This window comes from Podarcis muralis, chromosome Z, assembly GCF_964188315.1.
Source record: "Podarcis muralis chromosome Z, rPodMur119.hap1.1, whole genome shotgun sequence".
Lineage (NCBI taxonomy): Eukaryota > Metazoa > Chordata > Lepidosauria > Squamata > Lacertidae > Podarcis > Podarcis muralis.
Genome location: NC_135673.1, coordinates 36,336,818 through 36,361,295, shown reverse-complemented (window position 1 = coordinate 36,361,295; position 24,478 = coordinate 36,336,818). Strand labels below are relative to the sequence as shown.

At 41.3% G+C, this 24,478-nt stretch overlaps 1 protein-coding gene across 2 annotated transcripts in view; it reads left to right on the top strand.

Moving 5' to 3' along the window:
• Nucleotides 1-22,536, top strand: part of PCDH11X (protocadherin 11 X-linked) — a 738,698-nt gene extending 716,162 nt beyond the window's left edge. For both annotated transcript variants that reach the window (XM_077922718.1, XM_077922719.1), the window contains 2 exons: nt 13,772-14,204; nt 17,518-22,536. In XM_077922718.1, coding sequence (XP_077778844.1) covers nt 13,772-14,163 — 392 coding nt within the window. In that variant the 3' untranslated portion in view covers nt 14,164-14,204; nt 17,518-22,536. The remainder of the gene's footprint in view (nt 1-13,771; nt 14,205-17,517) is intronic.
• The last annotated feature ends 1,942 nt before the right edge of the window (nt 22,537-24,478 follow it).

The following is a 24,478-nucleotide window of genomic DNA, read 5'->3' as shown; positions in this document are numbered from 1 at the left end:
CATTTTTGTTTTGCTTTGTCTTCCATCACAAATGGTTCCATAGAACTTTCAAGAAAAGCAGAACAATTGCTGACCATCTCTTATTCTACAAGTTACAGAAAAATAGGAAAGCAGTTTACTCATTGATACTATTGATTTCTTAAAGGAAAATCACCACAATTAAATGCCTAAGCAATTTTGTATTTCCACTCAACCCTATCAAAGGCTTTTTATAGAATTTTGGAGGGATGGAGAGGGACAGCCGCTAGCTTACTTAGTGCTTTATGCAGAGCAAAGTACATTATGCCTAGGTCTCTCTGCTGTCTGATCATGTTGCCTCTTTGTTGTTGTTTATTGATTTATATATATTTCCAAACCACTTAGTCAAAGAGCTAAAAAGTTTTCATAATACAACCGGAGTAAATCACAGCTAAAACCCACAAAAGAATATATACATACATGCATTAAAAAAAACAAACCCAGATAAAATCTGCAAAGCTTTTGAAACAAGTATAGATAACTAAATTATATTTGGGTAGGCTTCATGAAATATTTTAGTATTCAGCAGACATCTAAAACAGTATATTGGGTGTGGCTGCCTAATGTCAATAGGCAAGGAAGTGCCGCCAGACTAAAATAATGACTTTCTGCAAATGCAGAACAAATTTTATCTGGTGCTTGTAAATGAGACAAGGTGATACCATAAGTAAACTGGTCCTAAGGCATTACAGTGGTACCTCTGGTTATGTACTTAATTCGTTCCAGAGGTCTGTTCTTAACCTGAAACTGTTCTTAACCTGAAGCACCACTTTAGCTAATGGGGCCTCCCACTGCTGCTGCGCCGCCGGAGCACAATTTCTGTTCTCATCCTGAAGCAAAGTTCTTTACCCGAGGTACTATTTCTGGGTTAGCGGAGTCTGTAACCTGAAGCGTATGTAACTTGAAGTGTATGTAACCCGAGGTACCACTGTAATGGCTTTATTTACTAATAGTAAAACCTTGAACTTTGCAATAGCAAAATGGCAGCCAATGTATAATATGCACACAGAATCTTACCCATCAGTAATCACACTGAAGCATTCTGCCTCTGATAGTATTATTTTCTTTCATTTTCACCAAAAGTGATGCCAATATAGGATTTAATTTTAGGTCCATAGAGGCTGATTGATGTTATGAAAATGGGGAAAAAAACAGGTCACAGGATATTTTCTACAACCATATTTACCTATGTTTCCTCTCTCCAGAAATCTGTGTTCAAACAAGAGAGTTTTCTTTGTACAGTTGCAAATTTGCATTGCAACCATCCAGGAATCATGGGACTTTGTTGACTGATGGGCCACTTCTACAACAGTGTATTTCTATTTTTCTAGTGCTAGCGCTGGCCCCTACTTCCAATGGATAGCTTTTGTGCAACCATTTCTATGTTGCAGTGTGAGAGAGTTTTGGGGTGTGGGGATGAGAAGTTTCGGGAATGTCTGGGCTCAAAAGTTGGCCTCAGAGGTGTGGGTTGGAACTGGTGAAGTACTTTCTAGACTGATAAGATGCTGAGACATTAATGGAAACATTCTCATGCAAGGAACTGAGAATGTCACATTTGCTTGGGTAAGAATATCCATTAGCAGAGATCTTGGATTTACAGTTGAGATGCCAGTAAACTATGAATCTAGTTGAATGGGAGCACTTTCCATAATGATGTCATCTGGCAGGATCTAGAGCTATGTGCAAAATTATCTCTATTTGGGAAAATAGAAATTGAGAGGACGTTCTTCAGTTTCTCACAGGTGGATCTCACCATTAGCAATAATATTAGCAGAGCTTCTTTTTCACCTTAATGTTTTCCCCTAAAGTTGTTCCCTATGTTCCTTATCTGGTGTATCAGTTCTGTGTAAGCTGAGTGGGTTAGATCACTGAGGTTTGGTGTGTGGAAAGGTAACAGGTTTGCTTGTATGAGGATCTCAAATTATTCAACCCCTGGAACAGTTATATTATCTGAAAAAAGGGGACACAGAGTCTGTGGGAAGAAGTGAATTTTCCTGACAAGGAGTATTCTGTGCGCCAATGTCTTCTCCTGCCAGTTAATCCTCCCTGCTAAGGTTGTACAGTGTGATTAAGCAGCCTAATATGCAAAAGAGAATTGAAACTCCTCCATCCAGTTTATGAGAATTAAAATGTACTTTCCATTAATAAGTTTGATCTGATGACCCCTACTAATTATGCATGAATGCATGAACCTTTTTATGGGATTTTCAAGGTTTTAGCTGGAGGACAGAGTTCTTCCTTCCTATTTTTTCTTTCTTTTTTTCATCAGCAGTAATGAGCAGTCATAGCTTCCTACCCACATAAAAATAAAGCTAAATGACATTAGTTTGGTTATATACTTCTCCTCTTAAGTGCCCTCATTTGGAACTGGCACATTTTAGATATATATATATATATTTATTTATTTTTGTGGGAGAAGACAGTTAAGAGACTTTTTTGTAGCAACATAATAGCATATTTTGAAAGCTTAATTGAAGTCAAGATTTCTTTCCATTGTCATTTGATTTAGAGAAGTGCTTTGATTTTTTTTCTTTTGAGGTTTAAATAAGTGCTAAAGCAAATCAAGGGAGGGGGGAGTAGAATCACATCTGAAATCACAAAGACAGGCCTGAAGCCATAATTTTGTAATACAAAAGCCAAATATTCAGTTTGTTTAAAGATGTGTGTTCCACCTTGTTAAAAGTGTATATGTTACAGTGGAATGTCCAAAAATTTAGAGACCTTCAACCAACATGCAATTCTGAACCCAGCTAGTGAATACGAACCTAGGAAGCTGCTTTGTATTGAGTCAGACCCATTGGTCCATCTTGCTCAGTATTGTCTACACAGACCGTCAGCGACTCTCTAGGATTTCAGTCAGGGTGGAATTTCCCATGCATAAAACAATGGTCCCACTTCAGAAGCAAAGACCATGTGAATTCAGCCAGAGAGAACCAGGGCATGAAGAGCCTGGAGGTGTGGGAGAGAAGAATGTGCATTACTGCCTGCCCATTTTACCACGCTTGCTCTCCAGTAACTCTCCAGGATGTTCTCTTTTTCCAGAAACCTAGTGATCAACCCCCCCCCCCAAATATTAATCCTATATTTGGGCTTATCGGCATAAGCTCAGAGATGAGGATGAACCTCCACTTATCCTGAGCAGTGGCAAAGGGAGCATTCCATTGCCTCTCCATGGCCACTGCTGCCAGCTAGTAGGGGCTGCTGGACAGTGAGTGAGGAGGAGAGCATGCTGCCATCGAGGCCCAGCTCTGCATGACACGCCATTTCTGAGGGGCAGGCAGAGGACAGGGCCACCCTGGGTGGGGAGAAAAGAGAAGCAGAGCAGAGTACAAGTAGGGTATGATATCAATGACCAAGCTGAGATACATCTAGGATTATCAGCATTCCTAAATGATTGTTGACATGTGTTTTAAAAGGTGATACACAACATTGTGGGGAGACAGCTGTTCAAGGAATACCAGTGGATGAAAAAGAACTTCTGTTTCAGTGTGTCTGAAGAAGTGTGCATGCACACGAAAGCTCATACCCAGAAGAAACTTAGTTGGTCTCTAAGGTGCTGCTGGACAATTTTTTATTTATTTTGACTGCGTCAGACTAACACAGCTACCTACCTGAATCTATATTAATTACCGTATTTTTTGCTCACTTTTGACTCACTTTTTTCCTCCTAAAAAGTAAGGGGAAATGTGTGTGCGTCTTATGGAGCGAATGCAGGCTGCGCAGCTATCACAGAAGCCAGAACAGCAAGAGGGATTGCTGCTTTCACTGCACAGCGATCCCTCTTGCTGTTCTGGCTTCTGAGATTCAGAATATTTTTTTTCTTGTTTTCCTCCTCCAAAAACTAGGTGTGTCTTCTGGTCTGGTGCGTCTTATAGAGCGAAAAATACGGGATATATCTTCATTATATTTTGGACACACACAAAACTGAGATTATATGTGTGGTATACTGTACCAGATAGCTATCAAGTTTCAACAGCAGTATTTGAGTGTACCTCACCCAATCTTCTGTTCTTTCCAACCCCTTAATCCCTGAGCAGGTACTACTTCCTCATTCTTAACACATCTTCAGTAAACTTTATAAAACGCCATCACCAATAGCCTTTGCATGCATATAAAGAGGCTTCTCTCATTTAAATGATAGCATATACCATGTTGCCAGTGACTCTTGATTAAATAAATAATTGAACTTAAGTGTATACACATCTGTTTAATTGGTGCTAATTGGCTCTTATATGCCTGGTTAATGAGGGAATGGAATAATTATGCAATTGTTAAAGGGGATATAAATGCCTTTCCACAATGGCCGGAGTTACCTTAATTTGGCTAAGCAGCTTTCAGTTAATTAGCCTTTGTTTCACTTCCAAAGTGCCATCTTTAGATGCTCCCCCCGCCCAATAGCTGGATTGTAGTCCAGTTGCCGAGCCATTGAGAATGTCATTATTTCTGCACCAGGTTTCCTTTAATCTAAACAGCATGCTGCATCCCCATGGAACTTGCAAACACATTTCTTGGTGGCAAGGCTGTGTAATTTGCTGATATTAGGGAATCCAATGCAAATTATGCCTCCCCATGCAACAGCGAAGGCTCTATTTTCAATGTGTTTTAATTTCTGTTTGGCCATATGTATAAACCATCTTTTTTTAATGGTGATTTAACCCTGTTGGGATATCACATGCCTGTTTATGTCAGAAAATATGATACATACACTGCTTCTTCCTAATCTCTGCCTAATCAGGAACCAGTGCATTTCACTTAAGGCTGGTGAGAGATCTGGATAAATACTAGACTTTACGTCCCTTGAAATAGGGGCCAGATATTTATTCTTTCCCCCAGAAACCTAGGAGCAACCTGAGATCTTCAGTACCTGCAGTACCTCTGCCTGGTCTGTAATCTCCATTTTGAGGCCAATGGGAATATCCAGTGTAAAGATATCCTTGTTCTGCTGGTGAAACGTTGTTTTGCAAAGGAAAACACAAGTGCATTACCAAAGATTCTTGTGCAATAGATTACACAACAAGAAGCAGCCACTGCACAACAAGCTTCCATAAGTACAATTGTTGCATTGGATTCCTTTGTTGTGCAACCTTTAAACATGTCCACCAGTATAAGGGCTCTTGTACCAGAGTGGACAGAGAACACTGAGTATAGCTTGAGTAAGTGGAAGCTCTGAAGGGCTTTCTTGATCCTCATTGGTGTTGCCATTCTTCAACAGGGCCTTTTCAACACTGGCTCTGGCCTGATGGAACGCTCTGTCTCATGAGACCAGAGCCCTGTGGGAACTGATTTCTTTCCGCAGGGCCTGTAAGACAGAGTTGTTCCACCTGGCCTTTGGCTTGGAATCAGCCTGATCCCCCTCCCCCTCTTTCCTTTTCCTTCTGTGATGGAACCCCTATTTGGGGACTTCCCTGGCTTTTTTCTGGCCCACGTAGGACCAGTCTGGAATAGCTGGCCTTGGTGAAGATTTGACGTTTTATCCACCCAAACAGTTTTTGATCTGAGCTTCCACTGAAATGAGGCTGCATTTTAAGCTGTACTTTAATCCTGTTTTTAAGTTGTATTTTAATCTATTGTTTTTATACCTGATGTTAGCAGCCCTGAGCCCAGTCTTGTCCGGGGAGGGCGGGTGTCAGATGGCAGAGGTGGTTGCTCAGAAGTAACCAGGCAGGACTCCAACCTGTCTTTTACAGGTTTTATTTAGGTGCAAAAACTATTTACAGTGCAGAACCCCAAAGTTCATGTCTGCCTCAATCGCTAGCAGAATCCAGGAGTGCTTGTTTCCTGGACCTGGATGAAGTGAATGGGTGAGCTCTTATGTATCCACAATGCAGGTTCAATATGTGGCACTAGCAATTAAAATGATACCAAGTAGCAGGGTGTGAAATATCTCTGTAGCTTTAGCTCGCTGCTTCCAGTCAGACTAAACCAACCTTCACTAACCTGGTGCCCTGCAGCCATTTTGGATTACAACTCCCATCCACCACACCCAGCTGGGGATAGCCAGGAGGTGAGCAGTTCAAGGTGGAACTCAATTTGATAAGGAAAATCTTTGTAAGGGCTCCTATCTGAGAATAATATACCTCTGAAAGCATGGTGAGTTGAGGAACAGTTTACTTCAAGGAAAACAGCTGGGGCTGATGGGAGCTGTAATCTAAAACAGTTAGAAGGACACCAGGTTAGCAAGGACTACACTAGACAGTACTATACTATGTAGACAGACAGTTTGATAACAGCTAACTTTCTATATTCTTATTTGGCAGGCACGTAATCATTTCAGTATTGCTGCTGCAATTATTTTTAAAACAAACAAACAAACAAACAAACAAACAAACAACAACAACAACAATTTACATTCCAAAGGGAGTGTATGTTTTAGAACAACCAACTAGACTGTCAGTGTTGGCACATGGGACAACAGCAACTTTTATGCCCACCTAGTTTAATTAAACAACAACAACAACAAAACCAGGTCAGTGATGACAATTCATGGATCTTCAACATATCTACAGCCTAATCAAATATCCTATTAATGTGATGGGGTTTAAGAGGTTTCTGCATGATAAAGTATGTGAAGAAAGCATTTTGTAATAAGGACATTTAGACTACCCTGAATATTCCAAGTATACGATGAACTCCTTTTAAATAGCCCCCTTTAAATACTTGATTGGTTTAATCAGTCATTTGTATCAAAATAGTATTACTTTTCATCCAAAATCATTGTAGTGTTGTCTGATATGCTCTGTTAAATAAAAGAAGCTCCTATCAATGTTTTAAGAAGGAGCAGTTCAAAAGTGAAGTGACTAATGAAATATTAAAACAAAGCCGTTGTTATTTATACCTTAAATCTAGCTCAACGCACCACCTTCATTCCAATACAGATGCTTTAGTGTTGCGAATATGCATCAAAATCTCTGTAAAATAATGCAGAACCATTACAATTCATTAAAATTTCTCTTTTAAATATTTAAGGATTGAAGAGGAAAGAAAGGGGTTTTGTTGTTGTTGTTGTTGTTAATGTTTATCCCCATGGGAAATTATTAGTTGGAAGGAACCTGCTCTCAAGCTCTTTCTAGGATAAATTAACAGGATTGCCCAATATTATGATGAAAATGTATGGAGAATATATTAATTTAACACAAACTTTGGAACCAAGGGTTTGCTTTTCCAATAATATAAGACAGTTCACTTGTCCTTGATTTTTTTTCTTTTTAAAGAATAAGCTCTTTATAACAGACCAAAAAGTTAAAAGAAACCTGTCAATGACTAATGTGCATTCTACTTCAGTCTATGATTAAAGAACTGTAAAGCTTTGGAACTTTTAATCACAGTCTTATTTTTCCCTCAAATTTATTTAAACTTATATGGGAAAACTAAAATATTCATGGCAATCTGTTCCCAAAGGCATTTTATTATTAAACCAAAAAGAAAAGAAAAAAAAAAGAAAAAAAGGTAGAGTATATTATAACAGCAATCATTTTAGGGGTTCTACATTAAAGTGTCTTGGTACTGACCTCATTAAAGCAACCCGACTTATACTAACAGACGACTTCTACTTTGTTCTTCATTTTTACTGTCATTTCGGGTCTCTTACATAGCTAAAGCTGTTAAATTATGGTACCCAAGTGGCTACTTCAGGCCACCAGAGTAATTCCGAGCCATAATTTTCTCACATTAGGCCACACTTCCCGCATAGACGGGAGTACAACCTCTAGCAAGAAACCGGCATATTCCTTATTAGCTATTGGCTGACATGAGCAGTTTAAGCTTGTCATCGGCATCACTTGAGCAACTTCCTGCTGAGCAGATAAGACTGCAATGTGCTGCTGGAGCTGTTTAATAAGAAATGTTCCAGCAATTGAGAGAGCCACTTCTGGGCTGCCGAACGAATGATGCTGGCCCGCCAGCCATGTATTCATATATGTACTGTGTTGGGGAAATATGAAAAGTAGAACAGCATTGGCATAATTATGGCAATTTGCTTAATTGTGTGCTAATTGTTGCTTGCTTTGTGATGAAATAAGAGTGGGTGCGAAGGAAGGTTGGATGGCTCCCATCCAGAAGTGTGTCAAACTCTGTGTTGGCTTTTGTTGAGACTTAGCTAGACTGAACATTTCTCATTACACAACACTAAGGAAAATTCGCTGTGTTTAAGTGATTTTTCTAGTGTTTTCTTTTCTTTCTTTTTTAAGTTGCAAACAGGCAGCTATACTATGATTCAAAATCCCAGCAGCACAGGAGTGGCCCATTTTTCATTAATAGAACAGTTCCATGGGGACACACAGGGATTTTCCAGAATGCATGCAGATAATTCCCTGGCTTGTAAAAGAGGACAGATGTTCCATATTGATAGGCTACACCAGAGCCTCTCTCTCTCTCTCTCTCTCTCTCTCTCTCTCTCTCTCTCTCTCTGTGTGTGTGTGTGTGTGTTTAGTTCTTCAACTGTAATCAATAGGAAAGTTAAGAACATATATAGCTGCCTAGGCTTCATGCACATTTATTGTATATTTGCCCAATTGATTTCAATGTGACTATTAAATCTTGGACAAAATATATGCTGATTGACTAGAGTAGATGTGTTCACATGCTGTGTTTATCAAGTGTACTTTCCGTGTCCCTGTGCGCACAAAAATATCAACTGTGTAATCATACAATTGTTCACATGCAGTGTTCAGTCTGTGTATACAATAGTTGAGCTGAACAAACCAGTTAGTGTACCTTCTTTAACGCCAACACTTATAAACGTGTAGGAACATTGGAAGCCATGAGTCAGATGATTGGTCCATCTAGCAAAGTATTAAATGCACTGCACTGAGTGTTAGTGACTCTCCTGTATTGCAGGCAGGGTTCTCTCTTAGCCATGCTCTACCACTAAGCCATGGCCCAGCTTTTAGAGACAGCTTGAACTAGTCTTCATTGTAATGTGTGAACAAGTCTAGTGTCAGATGAGCTCTGAGGAGTCTAGGCTTCAAATATCACCTCCGCCATCCATCTCACTAAGTGCCTTCTAGCAGCTTCAATTGGTTCACCAGCTATGACTGTTCCTGGACAGGGATAGCCTGACCGTTGTAGTCCATGTGTTGATAACCTCAAGGCTATTTTACGGTAATGTGCTCTACATGGGGCTGACCTTGGGTCTGGTTCAGAAACTTCAGCTGGTGCAGAATGCAACAGTCAGACTGATGGGTGCATCTGGGCAACAGCATGGAACACCATTGTTAAAACACCTGTACCAGAAGTCCATCTACTACTGAGCCAGGTTCAGGGTTCTTGTATTAATTTGCAAAGCCCTAAACAACTTCTCCTTCATGGATCACTGCCTTGCCGTGGCGAAGGGGCTTGAATAACTCAGAGAAGCTATGAGCTATGCCGTGCAGGGCCACCCAAGATGGACAGGTCATAGTGGAGAGTTTTGACCAAACGTGATCCACCTGGAGCAGGAACTGGCAAGCCACTCCAGTATCCCTGCCAAGAAAACTCCATGGACAAAGACAACTGAGAAGAGAAGACTCCCTGGAAAAGACCCTGATGTTGGGAAAGATGGAGGGCACAAGGAGAAGGGGACGACAGAGGATGAGATGGCTGGATAGTGTTCTCGAAGCTACAAACATGAGCCTGACCAAACTGCGGGAGGCAGTGGAAGACAGGAGTGCCTGGCGTGCTCTGGTCCATGGGGTCACGAAGAGTCGGACACGACTAAACGACTAAACAACAACAACAAACAACTTAGGTCCATGGTACCTCAGGGATCACCTGAGCTCTTATATCCCATCTTGATCACTAAGATCATCTGCAGGTGCATCACTGGTCATTCCTTGAGTTGGCAAGGCTCACTTCATAACAATAAGTAGAGACTTTAGTGTCATTGGCCCAGTATTACAGAATACAGTGGTACCTTGGTTCTCGAATTCCGGGAGTCTGTTGGACTCCTGAAACCATTCTAAAATCAAGGTGCTGCTTCTGATTGGCTGCAGGAGCTTCCTGCACTCAAGCGGAAGCCATGTTGGATGTTCAGCTCCCAAAAAACTTTCGCAAACCAGAACACTTATTTCAGGGTTTGAGGCGTTTGGGAGACAATTTGTTCGACAACTAAGCCATTCAAGAACCAAGATCCCACTGTACTCTGCAGGTAGAGAGGTAGCTGAATCTGCTGAAAACCTTTCTATTCTGTCAAGCCTATGCAAGCAACCAGGAACACCTCTTTCCACAATAGTTAATTGATGTTTGATTTTAACATATCTATCTATCTATCATCTATCTATCTATCATCTATCTATCTATCATCTAACTATCTAATGGTTTTCTGTGCTATTATTTCAAACCACGTTGATTTTTTAAATGAAATAGTGGTGTGATATATCAGTGTACTTGGCCAAGGCACTGTTTATCAGTCAAACCTACCTTTGCTGGGTTGTTGTGTGAATAAATGAGTGGATACATTAGAACCAGGTACTGTATACTGCCCTCTTTGGAGAAAGTGCTGGACAATATATATATTGTCCCAGACACTGGGCACCTGTCATAACCAACATTAGTTATACTTGGAGCAGACCCATTGAAAGGAATGGATGTAATGTAGGTCCATTAATTTCCACTGGTTTACTGTAACTTAGATGGATGCACTCCATTTTCTTTGCCAGGCAGATTGCAAGGCTGTTTGAGCTGTTGCTTTGAAGAAACTGGTTCAATTGCCCCTGAGGAACTATGTCCTGACACAAAACACACTAGGTCCAAGTGAAATGATTCATGTGCATCTTTGTGATCTCTATGGCATTTCCAAGGGCAGCAGCTATCAAATCTGCTTAATTTGTGGGGTTTCTGTTCCTTTTACATCACAGGAAAGCAAGAATGCTTTACCAGCCTCTTTGTTCTACTATCTACTATTATTCCTCATGGATAATCATATCTCGATCCCCATTTATGCTTGCTGTATCTGACTTTTGTCTCTGATAAAAGCCTCCCTCGATGGATAAGAAGAAAGATTTAGAGAAGTCAATTGGGTTAAGTGATTTAAAAAAAACAAAAAAAGAACCTCAAGGATAGCTACTGGCAATACTGCAACAACCTTGATTCTTGTCCCACACTCCACTTCTATATATAATTACTGAAAACTCTTTTAACCTACGAGTGATACAGGCTGATGAACAATGAATAAAAGCCTTTAAACTGCTATGCTTGTAAGTCAAACTCAGATCTGTATATTTGAGGAGACAGGAATTCACCTGACAGCCTTAAAGGGGGGAAAAAGTTCTTTTTTCTGGGGCAGACAAATTAAACAAATATGATCCCACTGTTTGCTCCCCAAAGCAATTTGGAGTTCAAATAAGAACAGGATGTGTACTTTTACTGTGTCTGTGTGTGATCGACATAAAAACAAAAAAAGAGAGACAGTAGTACTTAAAACCCAGGAAATTCCGCTTTGCCCTGACTCTGCAAATAATGTGGTAGTTTGATCAGGTATGTGTACTGTAGCTATAAAATAGAGTCACAGCAGGTATATTATCCTGCAGACTTTCTTCTTTTTCTTCTACTTCACAGTGAAAATAGATTCTGGAAAGAGAGAGAGAATGAAAGACTAAGAACAAATGTGGGGTGCCCTGCTCATATGGGTGGTTGCATTATACTCATCAAGATGCATGGAGCACTTCTCCACCAAACCCAGTCTGCCTTTAGCCAGTCCCCACCCATTCCTGTTCAGGGTCTGGCACAGCTTGTCAGCTTCCTCCCCTCTTGTCTCTATGTTGCCGTCATAGACAGGGCCAATTCAAGACATTTTGGCACCTGATGTGAACCACAAAATGTTTCTGGAGTAGGGAAGAATGGGTGAATAAGCAGCTACATCAGGAACAAGGGAGGAAGAAAGATCTACATTGGAAACAAGGTGGGGAGGAGACCACCAGTGACATGCCACTGTAGAGGAGGCATGGGGTTGCTGCCAAGGAGGTGGCAGATCCGGCCTCCAAGGAGTATACCACAGCCTTTGTTGTGGCAGCAGTGGGTGATGTATTCCTTGGAGGCCCAATCTACTGCTCTGTTGCCTCATCTTGCCTATTGGGTAGGCCAGCCCTGCTCCTAGAACTCAGCATGGAGGAAGGTGGAGGAATGAATCAGATCTGAGTCACTGAGCCACATCATTCAGACAATAAGGCTGTTTCGCAAAAAACAAAATCGGGCTTTAAACCAAAGTTTATGCAGGGTTGCCAGGACACGTCCTCTTTTTCATGCGTAGAGTCACCATAGCTATCCATAGTCAAATGTGAATGCACTGGTGAAGCATATCCCAACACTAGTGCACTCTCCACTCACAAACAAAGTCCTGCTGACTGCAGGGGTCTACTTAACCAGGGTGTTACCTGTGGGGAACATATTGACACAGCAACACCCAGCAGGATTGAACTCTTTGCTCCCCATCTGGTTAACAGAAGGTTCAATTTAGTTTTCTGTAGTGTGGTTTTTGGGGTGTGCGTGCCCTCCCTACTGTATGTTTAAGAGTGTTAAAAATCCTATTTAAATATAAGTCTGACCCCTGAAGTATCTGGTTCTACTTTGGAATTAGGGAATCATGTAAATTCAATGTGCATTCCTAGTTTCTGTGTATATACAGAGATACAGAGCATGTTGCATTATGTCTGCAGGTTGCTTCTACAACAGTGGACAACCGTGTTATCCATCAAAGCTTAAGACTTTATACTCTGCCTTCAAAAAGATATCTTTATATTTGATGCAAATGAGAACAAAAGCACCTAAATGAAGAGACAATAAAAACATGAAGAGTGAAAACAATTCTCTCTCTTTTGGTGTGCTGAAAGTTATAGGAAGTGTAATTCTGTGGTGGGTGGAGTTCAACTCATCTGATTCAGAATGGGGCTAACTCCCTTCTTCCACCAGCATAGGAAAAAGACCACACATTTGATAACTAAAAAAAAAAAATACTTACAAACTTTCCAAAGGCCAGATTCTTGGGCTTCAGAAAGCTGCACAGGCAGTAAAACTTGGCTTAGTTACAAAGTGATGAAAGTTCCTAAATTACTGGTAGAGGAACTAAAGAATGGCTGGTGAGAGCCAAGAGGGGTGAGCTGGAGCCTCTAGCTCAAAGATCTCCACATGCTGAGCTTCTCAGGTAGACTGGAGAGAACAAAGGCTTGATTACCTACCGGTAGTTCCTCTCTAGTTGAGGGAAGTGACTTAGCTAAGCCTGGCAGGGCAGCATGCTTTATGGTATTGATCCCTTCATGCATTAATTAGACTTAAGAACGTTGTTATATGAGACTGGTTAACCTGAGACTGGTTATCCCACATGAAGCAGGCTTCAGATTCCGTCTCCAGCATTTCCTGGTAGGGCTGGGAGAGCTCCCTATCTGAACACCCAGAGGGTTGGTGCCAGTCAGAGTAGACAGTATTGAACTAGAAAGAGCAATGGATTGATTCAGTATAAAGTGGCTTCCTATGTTGCTATAAATGTCCATAGTTAATGAAATCATACATGTATAATTACAATAAAGCTAAAGAGTTATTCAGTTGACTAGTGTTCTGAAACTTGTTACCCCATAACATCACAAATAGAATTCATCAGGAATGGAGAACTTGTGTTCCTCTCACTGTTGCTGGACTCCTAACTCCCATGAGTCATGGCTGGCATAACCAGTTCTCAAGAACGATGGAAGTTGGAGTCCAGCAACATCTGGAGGGCCCCACCCCTGCTCTACAAGAAATAAATATTCTTAAATGACACCTAATCTTCTTCTCTTTTCTTTTTAAGCTATTGAAGTGAACCTCCAAAAAGCTCTTGCTGAAGCTTCTGAAACCTGCACGCAAGAATGTCTCATCCTTGGCCATTCTGACAATTGCTGGATGCCTCCTTCCCTGACACAGTACCAGCAATCCAACCCTCCTTTGCCAGCATTCGGCTTCCAGCAAGGATGGGGGTGTGGAGCCATGCCAGAGGGAAGGCACACCCTCGGAAGGCCCCTTCCGAAGGATGATACTGACAAAGGCCAAGGTGGACCCAGGCCTCAGTTCTACAACACCTGCGAAAGACACTGCACCAGTGAAGACCCAGTCAAAGTCATTCCTCTTGCAAACTTCATCCCGGCCCAGGCAGCCTCCATATCTGGGAAGAACGCTACTTTGATCCATGAGCACCAACTATAAAGGCATACCTTGACAAATCAAGCTATTTCGGGCTTTAAAGTGTGAGTGTATATAGGCACAGCTTAACACAATTATAATGCATATGCAAACCTATTCAGGTTTGTTAATATTCATGTATATAAGAATTCTGAGTTGAAGCTGAAGACCTCTATCCTAAGTAACAAGTTAAAGGAAATTCAGCTTAATCAGTATATAACAGTATGCAAAAAACAAAAGGGAAAAAGGAAACAAAAAAGTGTGATTCTTTCCCCAATGAGCTGTCATGACACAAAATATCATTTAAAGACAAGGCTGGTATCCCTTTTTTGATAGAAGTGACAGCGAGTTTTGGAAAAGATCTGCTCAGCAACCGTCAAAGAGGAGAACTTTCAGATAAACTCTTTGCTTTCAGGTCATACTTTTAACTTGTACAGAATAATAATAATAATAATGAACACCCAGTATAATTATTAAGTATACTCATGACAGAGCCTTGCAATTCTTCATGAGGGAACTAAAAATGGAAAGTAAAGTATTCCTGTTATGTTGGTGAGTTCCAAAAGGGGAAACATTAGGAAGGGGTGGTATGGTACATGCAACCCACAATATAGCATGTGCCTTCCAGAAAACTAAAATGATGAAGGGTGGTATAAACTGTTTAAAACAAACAAACAAAAGTGATCTGTTCACGTGCACTTGAAGCACCTGAAGAGATCTGAGCCTTTGCAATGTTGCATTAAATGTGCAATAAATTTATTCTCCACCGTAGCCCAGGGAACACACACCTACAATGTCCAGTATCTTCTGGCTTGATCAGGGCATCTTGCTTAGTGCTGGGTTTGTAAGCGAAGAAGGGCTAAGACATTTAGGAGAGGAAGGGCTGGTGTGGTATCACAAAGGGTTGCAATAGATCGGTCTCTTCCAGCCTTGCAAACTGCAGGGAATTTGATGCGTTGTTTCCTCTATCCTACCTGTGCTGCAAAGCTATCACTGAGAAACTGAGGTGTGGAGAGGGAAGATTTTTATATATATATATAAAAGGGGGGGTCCACCTGGGGAGCACATTTTGCATGTGTGTGTGATATCCTGCAGCTCCGCGTGCCATTTAAAAAAGCACAATGGCATGGGCCCCATCTGCACTATGCATGTAAAGCAGTACTGTGCCACTTTAAATGACCATGGTTCTCTCCCCCCCCCAAAAAAAACCCCTCCCTGTAAATGTGGTTTGTTAAAGTGTGCCGAGCATTGTTAAGAGACCTCCCCTATTCCCCTCACAGAGCTTCAATCGCCAGGGTGGTTTAATAGTCAAACCTTCTTCCCTCTGGGAATTATAGTTCTGTAAGAGGAATAGGGGTCTCCTAACAACTCTCAGCATCGTAAATGAACTACCATTCCCAAGATTATTGAGTATTTAAAGCAGTATGATAATGCTTAACATTTATAGTGCAGGTGGGGCCCAAACAAGGTCACAGTGTGAATGTGATGGTGTTACCGCGATAAGCAGCCATTCCAATTTTGTTATGTGAAACATTAAGGAGGGAAATATTTTATTTTGAATGGGTGTGAGGAAGGATTATACCTTCTAGTATCTGATTTGCTTTGCAGCAGCAATCTGGGGGGAAAGCGGGGGCAATATAGAATCAAATGTCCCCTCCCTGGCATTCAAACTGATTATTAGCTTCTTTTGCCCTCCTTGACTTTTTCACATAACTGTTCCTCTGACAGGCTGCAAGGTGCCATGACACCATCAGGTTTACAACATGTGGTGAATAAGCAGAAGTATAAATAGCCCCTGGCAGGGGGATTTCGCCTTTTCACCCCCAAACATTTTCTCAACAAAATTAACAAACCTACAAACCAGGACAGAGCAATAAAGAGCCCAAGCTAGCCAACTTGGAGGAGAGTACCATTAAACCTTTTACAGCACAATCCTAACCATGTCTTCTGAGACATACGTAAGTCTTATTGAACTACGCTAGTTAAGTGGGGTTGGGATTCTAGCTTTAGGCAGGGGAAGCAACAAGACATTTCAGATTATCATACAGGAGACGATATACCTCTTAACTTCCTCTTTTTCACATATTATTTTCACAAGTATAGTTTTGATCAGCAAAACATCCCCAAACCAAGACATAACCTACCTTATTTTGGAGTATGACTGCTTGAAGTCACACACACACACACACACACACACACACACACACACACTCAGGGGTGCAGAACCTCAGACCTGGAAGTTCAAAGAAGCACCATTCCAGCCTTTCTGGCCCTTGTAACTTTCCCCAATGCTGTGTTTCCCCATCAGGCCACACCCATCTCCTCTGGTCATACCCCCCACCACCAGACCAAGGCTACATGCTCATGTGCTTTTTCCTGAGTGGAATATGTCCCTGAACTGTGACAGAGGATAGGTGGAGAGATGTGCATGCAGGGCGTAGAAACCTCTGACATTTGCACAGCTGGAGTGTAGCCTGCTGTATAAATGTAAGAGCCACACTTGTTGCTCTGTACACTTTTGTGTCTGGGTCCACCTACATGTTGCCTTTCACCCTATGCATCACTGGCCAGCCCCCAGCCCCCCCCCCCGCGTTCTTCTTTGAAGTTTGCCCACACAGGAATGCTTCCCTTCAGCTGAAAAAAGAATCCCCCGGCTCTGCTGTATATTATGTCTCTGTGGGTGGCTATAAAGATTCCTAACTATTCTTATGCCCCTCGATTCCCCTATCAAATAGTTAGACCTTTATGAGTTGTGTTGTGCCTGGCCCATGCAGAGCTTATATGAGGCCCAAGTCCCAAGTCTTTTTAGACTTAGATTAAAAACTAAAAAAAAAAAGCAGCTGGTCCCTGGTGGGGGCCCCAACCAGCTTAGCCCTCTGAGGCCTAGGGCAAGTGTACCTGATTGCCCTCCCCCACCCCCCACCCCACTCTCTGCATGGGCCTGTGTTGTGCCTCTTGGTGGCAAGCAAGTATCCTCTAGGACATTGTGGTAGTGAATGTATGTTGTCAGTTCCTGTAGGTTTCACTCTGTAACTTCACACGCTGTATGCAAAAGCCATTAGGCAAAATAATTCTTGGCATTTTTTGCTCAGTCTATGCTGAAGCAAATCACTGGCATTAGCCTAAAGAATGAGAGGACCAGGAAGCAAATGTTTGATGTATGTAATTATGAAGTCCCCCTTGTTAACGTTATTCTGTAGCAGCTCAAGGTGATGTACCAGAGAAGATTAGACATTCATGACTGATCTCTGTGTGCTAGTTTTCATATACAGTATAATGAATAGCGAGTAAAGGCTATACCGGGTACAGAAAATATGTCCTCTTCTTTTTTTTTAATATGAAAGAGTCCTGATCCACTTGCTTTTTCTTTCTCCCTAGCCTTTGATTCCTGCAGTCTTGTACATTCTGCAACCAAATAACCTGTCTGTAACACAATCGAACAGCTTTCCTAGCTCCAATTTTACTTTACCACAGACAATCGAAATTTGATGGAGAGAAGGAAGCAAAGTGTGATTGAAAAAGAAGAAGAATCTTTTCCTGTGAAAAGAACTTCATGTAGGCTCATCAATGTAACTTTAAAATCTGTAACTTATGAGCAAACCTCTGTGTGTATAATTACTGTAATATAAAATGGCTTGTAAATTTATTGAAATTCCTGTTGCTGAGGGTTCCAATGAATGCTAACAGAGTTTCTCTGTATTGCCCTCAGCAACTATAAGTAGCTTTATTATCCCCATTGTTATTCTGAACACATTTTGCTTTTAACATGTAATGTAAAGTAATACTAATAATAATAATAATAATAGTTACAAGAGAAGTTTCACTTTTAACTTTCCAGTTGCATTTAATTCATATAAAGCTCAGGCTATGTTATTGTGTATCTTTCCCTAACCCCACAAAATGCTTTGTCTGAGGTAGGGCTCACTGCATGTAAATTCTGGGATACATGTTAATGCTTTAGATACTGACACAACGACTCAACACCAATTCAAGCACAGTAAATACTTTGACAAATCAATCAGAAAGCAGCTTCGGTTCCAGGAAACCTTCACTTAAGTCTTCAGTGTTCGCTTTGTATTTAAAAGAAAAAGCAAAAGCTTCTTTGTTGTTTTAGAAAATAGTCGACATAGGCCTTGATCATGCACATGCACACATAATTGTTAAGTTTAAAGTTTACTTCTTCCATTTTTAAAAAAGTTAATTTTACAAAATATTGTTTATATGCCCTATTGGCGGCGGGGGGGGGGGGGTCGGAGAGAAAGTTGATTAAGTTTGCATTTAAAGGCAAGCCTAGCAAATCCAACCAAGCCTTTCAGCTTGTAGAAGGTGACAGACTGTGCTGGAGAGCTTTTTATATCCGTGGAGGCTGCCAACACCTTTTATAACCTTTTGCATAACTGGGGTTCTCAAATGTGCTATGAACCTCCATGGAATTATAAGGCTCTCACTGCAAATAGTCTCTTACCACACAAGGAAGGCAAGGAAAATGTTGCTAGAGGAGTGGGTGGTGCTATCACACTCATCCCACTACAACCCCCCTCCCAAGTAGCCCTCTTTCTAGTGCTTGAAGCGGGCTTATAGGTGACCTAAATGTCTGCACCTGATAAGAAACGAGTGGTTGTTGAAACTTCTCTCCCAAATTATAACAAGCTTGTAGCTTTCATACCAGATATAAGCTCTCAATACATCCAGGAGGGGCAGGGTGTATATGCTACATTACAGTTGAGAAGCAAGACTTTACTTCAACCACAATGTCATTACCTCCAGAATTACTTCTTATGCAAACTCACAGTTCAGTGGTATATGTTGGAAAATTCTGCTTGGTTATTTTGCCTGCTGGATACCTAGATTTCAAAGATATGTGGACTGCTCACTTGACTTGCTTGTGCAGGTCCAATTTTTTATGGGATTTGCACAAAAGAACTTAAAGGTGATTTTACCCAGTGTTTGTTCCAACAAATAATGATGATGTTATTATTTATATGGCCCCCATCTAACTAGGTTAGCCCAGACTCAGATTCCATCAACCTATGTGTTGGTGTCTTTGATTTCCCATGGGCATTGGAAGCCCTGCATTGACTTCTGAACCCTGACATAGAATGACAAGACTACTAAATTATGAAAAAATCATTGGTAAAACATAAAGTTTCCCCAAACTAGCTTTCTTATATCCACTTGAACAGCTAAAATATTGAGCTGATTTTACCCATCCATCAGAATTAAATGGCTTTATCTCCTAATGGCAAATTGAGAGTGCTCTCATGGAAAATCAATACACAAAAAAGTTCATAGTTAACGTGTTTTAAGGCCTTCATGGTTCCTGCTAGGTCTTGCCACAATATATTAGGGGAGGGGGGAAATTGTGTCAATGAACTTTATGGTGCTTTTAAGCTATATAGGAAGAATTAAATATCAAGACTTAAAACTACTGGGGGGGAAACACCGTTTATCGGATTAGATTGCTTGCATTTTGAATGGTTACTACTAATGCATTCCTATGCATAAAACCATCCATGAGGCAAGGTGAGGAAGCAGGAGGCTCCAGAGAGTTGGAAGGGGTGGCAGATTCGGCCCCCATGGGGTGTGCTGCTCACTGCCTCTTGCAACTTGTTGGCTGCTGAGCTTCCACTGCCCACTGCCACTTCCTCTGCTGCCTGCCTGCCTACCATGTGACCATCCTCCACCATTGGGCATTCCGGGGAGGAAGAGGAGGAAGCAGTGGCGTAGCGTGGGTTGTCAGCACCCGGGGCAAGGCAAGTAATTTGCGCCCCCTAACCCGTGGATTTGCGCCCCCTAACCCGTGGATTTGCGCCCCCTAACCTGTGGATTTGCCCTAACCCCAGATGTTGCGCCCGGTGCGGCCGGCCCCCCCTGCATCCCCCACGCTACGCCACTGGGAGGAAGAGGAGGTGGTGAGAGGCAGCAATTATTATTATCTTTGGCAGCTCTAGTAGAACACCCTGGATGTATTATATTAATTATTATAATTGCTTCATCTGCATCTCAGGCTTCCTCCAAGGATCTCAAAGAGATAGATGTTACATTTAGAACAACCCTTTGAGGTAGGTTAGACTGAGCAATGTCATTTTAGCCCCAAGTCACCCCAGTGAATTACATAAGTGAGTGAGGGCTTGAACCCAGGTTTCAAAAGTCCAGACTACTATTCTAATGAACACATTTGTAATGGGTCTCCTTAGGTAAAAACTAAGTTTCTCTCAGTACCACTAAACAGCTGATGATGCTATGTTGTATCGCTTATCTTCAGTATAAAACAATTCATTCCAATAGGGGCTCAAGGCTTTTCAAGTGTTCCAATCAAGCAGTAGAAACAAACTGCTGCCTGTTCTGCATGAAACTGAGATTTTTACATGTTTGAGCCCTCAGATTTGAACACTTGAAACACCCACTTATTCTATTCTTGATGCCTACAGCTAAACAGGCTCTGATTATATATATATATAATCTGTGTGAGAGGTTTGATAACAATCAGATATGTGGAATTGAAATCTGATGTCTCATTCCCATGTGCAAGTCATCATGATGAGGTCATTAAGTGACGCCTATGTGAACCGACTAGAGAGCAAAGTATTAATGCTATGAGCTACTATGGGAGCAAAATCTCTGTTCCATACACAGATGTCCCTTAGCTAATGATCTCCTATATTCATACAGAGAGAGAGAGATAGAGCACTTGCTCTCAGAAGCTCCATGAGCACTTCCATTCATTTTTCTTCCTTTTTTTTTAATTGGTTAGGAACATAGGTCAGATAATTGTTCATCTAGCTTAGTGTTGCCTACTCTGTCTGGCAGCAGTTCTCCTGAGGCACAGGTACAGGTCTTCTCATCATCTGTTGCTTGATCCTTTTTTAAACAGGAAGTGCTGGGGACTAGTAGCGGCTAGTGAAATGATGTTGATGGGGCAGCGTTACTCTTCTAGCTTCCTAACACCATGGGTCACATGCTTACTGAGAAAGAAAGGGGAAGGGTGCAGCACACCAAGATTGACTTGGTGCAACATGTGGCAGCTGAAGCATCAGATTGGCTCTGCCACCATGCATCACACTGGGCCAAGCTCCATGCACTTCAGTCCTCCCCTGAAACTACAAAGCTCATTTATGCCAGGCTTAGTGGCAGAGACCAGTGTTGCATGCAGTAAGTCCTATATTCAATCCCCAGCATCTCCAGTTAGAGCTGAGAGAGACCCCCGCCTTAAACTTCAGAGAGCTTCTAGCCAGTCCTTGCAGGCGATACTAAACTGCATGCATCAATAGATCAGTGAAGTTTCCCATAGTTTCCCCCACTTCCAAAACTGTGGTTAGGGATTCACATGGGACAGCCAGCATGCTACATGATGTCTCACACCAATAACTACTTCATTTTTAATTTTGAATGGAGGAACACTTATCTGGGTACACATTTCATCGGGTGCACAAATCTCTCCCTTCATTGACAGAAATTCCATGCAGGATGATATGCCCCTTACAGTGTTTACAGAGAGCTCCAGAGGAGGAATACAAGCTGCACTCTTCAGGCATTCTCTAGTCATTTTAATTAATCACATGAGGGGGTTTGTGTGCACAAACAAGTGTGCTCGTTGTGCCCCATCACCACCCTGATAATCCTCCAAACTCAGAGAGAGAACTCCTGTACTTGTGGAAGCTCCCTACCCTTTAAAAAAATCATTCTGGCTTTTTTCAATTCCTCTTTTGTCCCCAGTCTTGGGCTAAGTTTCACATTTTCTGCACTAGTTTGCATAAATGCACAGCATGTCCCCCCCCCCTAGGGTGTTCATTTTTGTACATGTTTGTTGGCTTGCGGGTAGCATTGCAAAATGTGTGTACATTCTGAAGGATGGGTGTGTTTCAGTTCAAGTTTTGTGTCCTATTTTCCCCAATACAATTGTTTCTGTGCACATTTTCTCCTAACATTTGCCATCTTTCTTTTGCGGGGTGGGTACAGGTCTTTTTGGTGAGAGATTGGGGCTCTGCATGACAAATTTCAGGGAAGAGTACATTTTTCAGAAGATGCAAGTTTTGTATGTTCATTTTAAAATGTGAACAGCTTAAGTAGTTTTCTTTCCATCTTTGGGGAAGGGCATTCAGAATGGTGGTGAGGAGGGAGAGCTAATGCATATGTCCCTTTGCCACTCCCCTTCCCCCTCCATGGGTTTAATTAACTTGACTAGAGAATACTTAAAGAGGACAACTGTGCCTGAATTATCTAGCATACAAAACAATAATATGTGGACTCTTTCTGAGTCTTTCTCGCCGGTACCCAATAACATCCATGGACATTTACACATGTTACCATATCTAAGAAATCATCCAGTACCATCTGTGTCATCTTATTTAGTCATCTGGCTTATTTTACTTTATTTGCCTGAAATTGTTTTTTTTTTTTTTTTAAAAGAAACCTAAAACTATATACTACAGTACATACTGTGTAGCTACAGAGATTTATTTCATACTATATATTATAAATGGGAGGGGGTGCACTTTTTGCCTTCCTCAGATGAACAAAGTGTCAAACAATGTTTAAAACCAGGAACGGTTTTGTTTTAAAACATGATTGTTGGAAATAATACTGTGTTCCTTTCTAGCTGATTCACACATCTATGCACAACAATAGGTTTCTCCTCTCTCTGCATTGGTTTGTGCAATGTGTGAAAACTGACTCTCTCTGTCTCTCTGACTCTCTCTCTGTCTCTCTCTCTCTCTCTCTCTCTCTGTCTCTCTCTCTCTCTGTATATATATATAATTATAAATAAATATATATGGTGTCTGAGGTAGCATTAGGTTGTAGCAAAAGGGGCCGGTGGAATCAACGCAGAGCGAGCCTCTAAGCACTGGAATCATTGCCACTTACTGGCATGTGGAAGAGCAAGGCAGCAGTGAGTTTGAGGCAACTTTTGTGCCCAACTGGGAGGTTCAATTTGGTGCCAATGGTGCACCCTGATTGCCTTCACTGCCACCCTACCACACGCACATGCCATCCCAGGAAGCAGTGATGAGATCAGCTCCATGGCTGGGAGATCATCTCCATGACCCCTCCTCACCACACCAGCCCCTCCTGGGTTATAGAACATCTCTCCTTGTGGTTAAATCTGTGACACAGTCATCAATGGGCATCCATGTGCAAACTGCTTCTTAGGGGAGGGGTTTGGGCCTTTTTTAAAAAGGATTTTTTAAAAAATCCATTTTGAATTAAAACCAGTTTTCAAGTTATACTTAGAGGGATGTTGCAACTGTTCCTTTCTCCATCCTAGAGTAGCTTCATTCCGAAGTGTGAATAGGATTCTGCCAAGAGGGGAAGAAAAGAAAAAAACAGGAGTGGAAACAGGCAGCAGTATGTTTGGTTGCTGAGTATAATAAGAAAGTCAAATTTCATTTGGTTTTGTAGATTTATTTATTTTTTAAAGAGCTTGCCGTCTTTACTGCACTGTTTCCCTCTCCGTTGATCAAACCAAATTCTTCTCAGCAATGAGTGATATCTTATTCTAAATCAAAATAAACATAGATTATTTAGAAACTTGTTCTTAATTATTTAGAAATTATTTCAGACAGAAAAAGAAGTCATTGTCAGCATTTAGGTGCAGCCTGTTGATGCCTGCAAATTAAAAAGACCCCCCCCCCCCCAGTGTGTGGGCTCTCTTGACATAAATGTGTGATTAATCTTAATTGACAAAAGAAAATAGGCTCCTTTAACAACCTTTGTTTAATGAGGGCACAATGCATTGGCCAAATTATGTGTGCTGAAATTGGAGCAAGGTTCATAACAGTCATCCTCTTGTACAAATCCTACTTGTTTCAGGTCTGGGCTTTATCTTTTTGTAAAAGTAAAGAGTTGGGTTTTGTGATCATAAGTAAACAGGCTTGCAGGCAAGGATTGTATTTGGTAAATCCTAGGAAACAAAACTATGTGTATGTCATGTTAACCCTAGTTATGGAAGATATCTGAAAAAAAGCTTTTGTAAATACATGTATTTGAGTTTGTACTTCAGGGAGATTTTTTCACTCTGTGGCATACTACAGGATTTGAAAGTGATTAAGTCTGTGTATTTGTACTGAAACTGCCCTAATCCACGCTTTAGAATCGTGCTGTTGGGCATTGTACGCTGTTAAGTTCAATAGCATTGGAAGTCCAGTTAAACCCACTGTAGTTCTCTTTCAGGTTATGTACAGCATGTTGTCTTGTTAATTAAGATGCTTATTAATAAAATTAGAGCCACAAAAGCAAAAAAAAAAGAGTCTCTTTTTTTGGAGAGGGGGTGGGGGCGGGGAGGTTCACCATGTGTTGTGTACTTATCTGCCTGCTGGATAAAACAGTTCAAGTCAATATT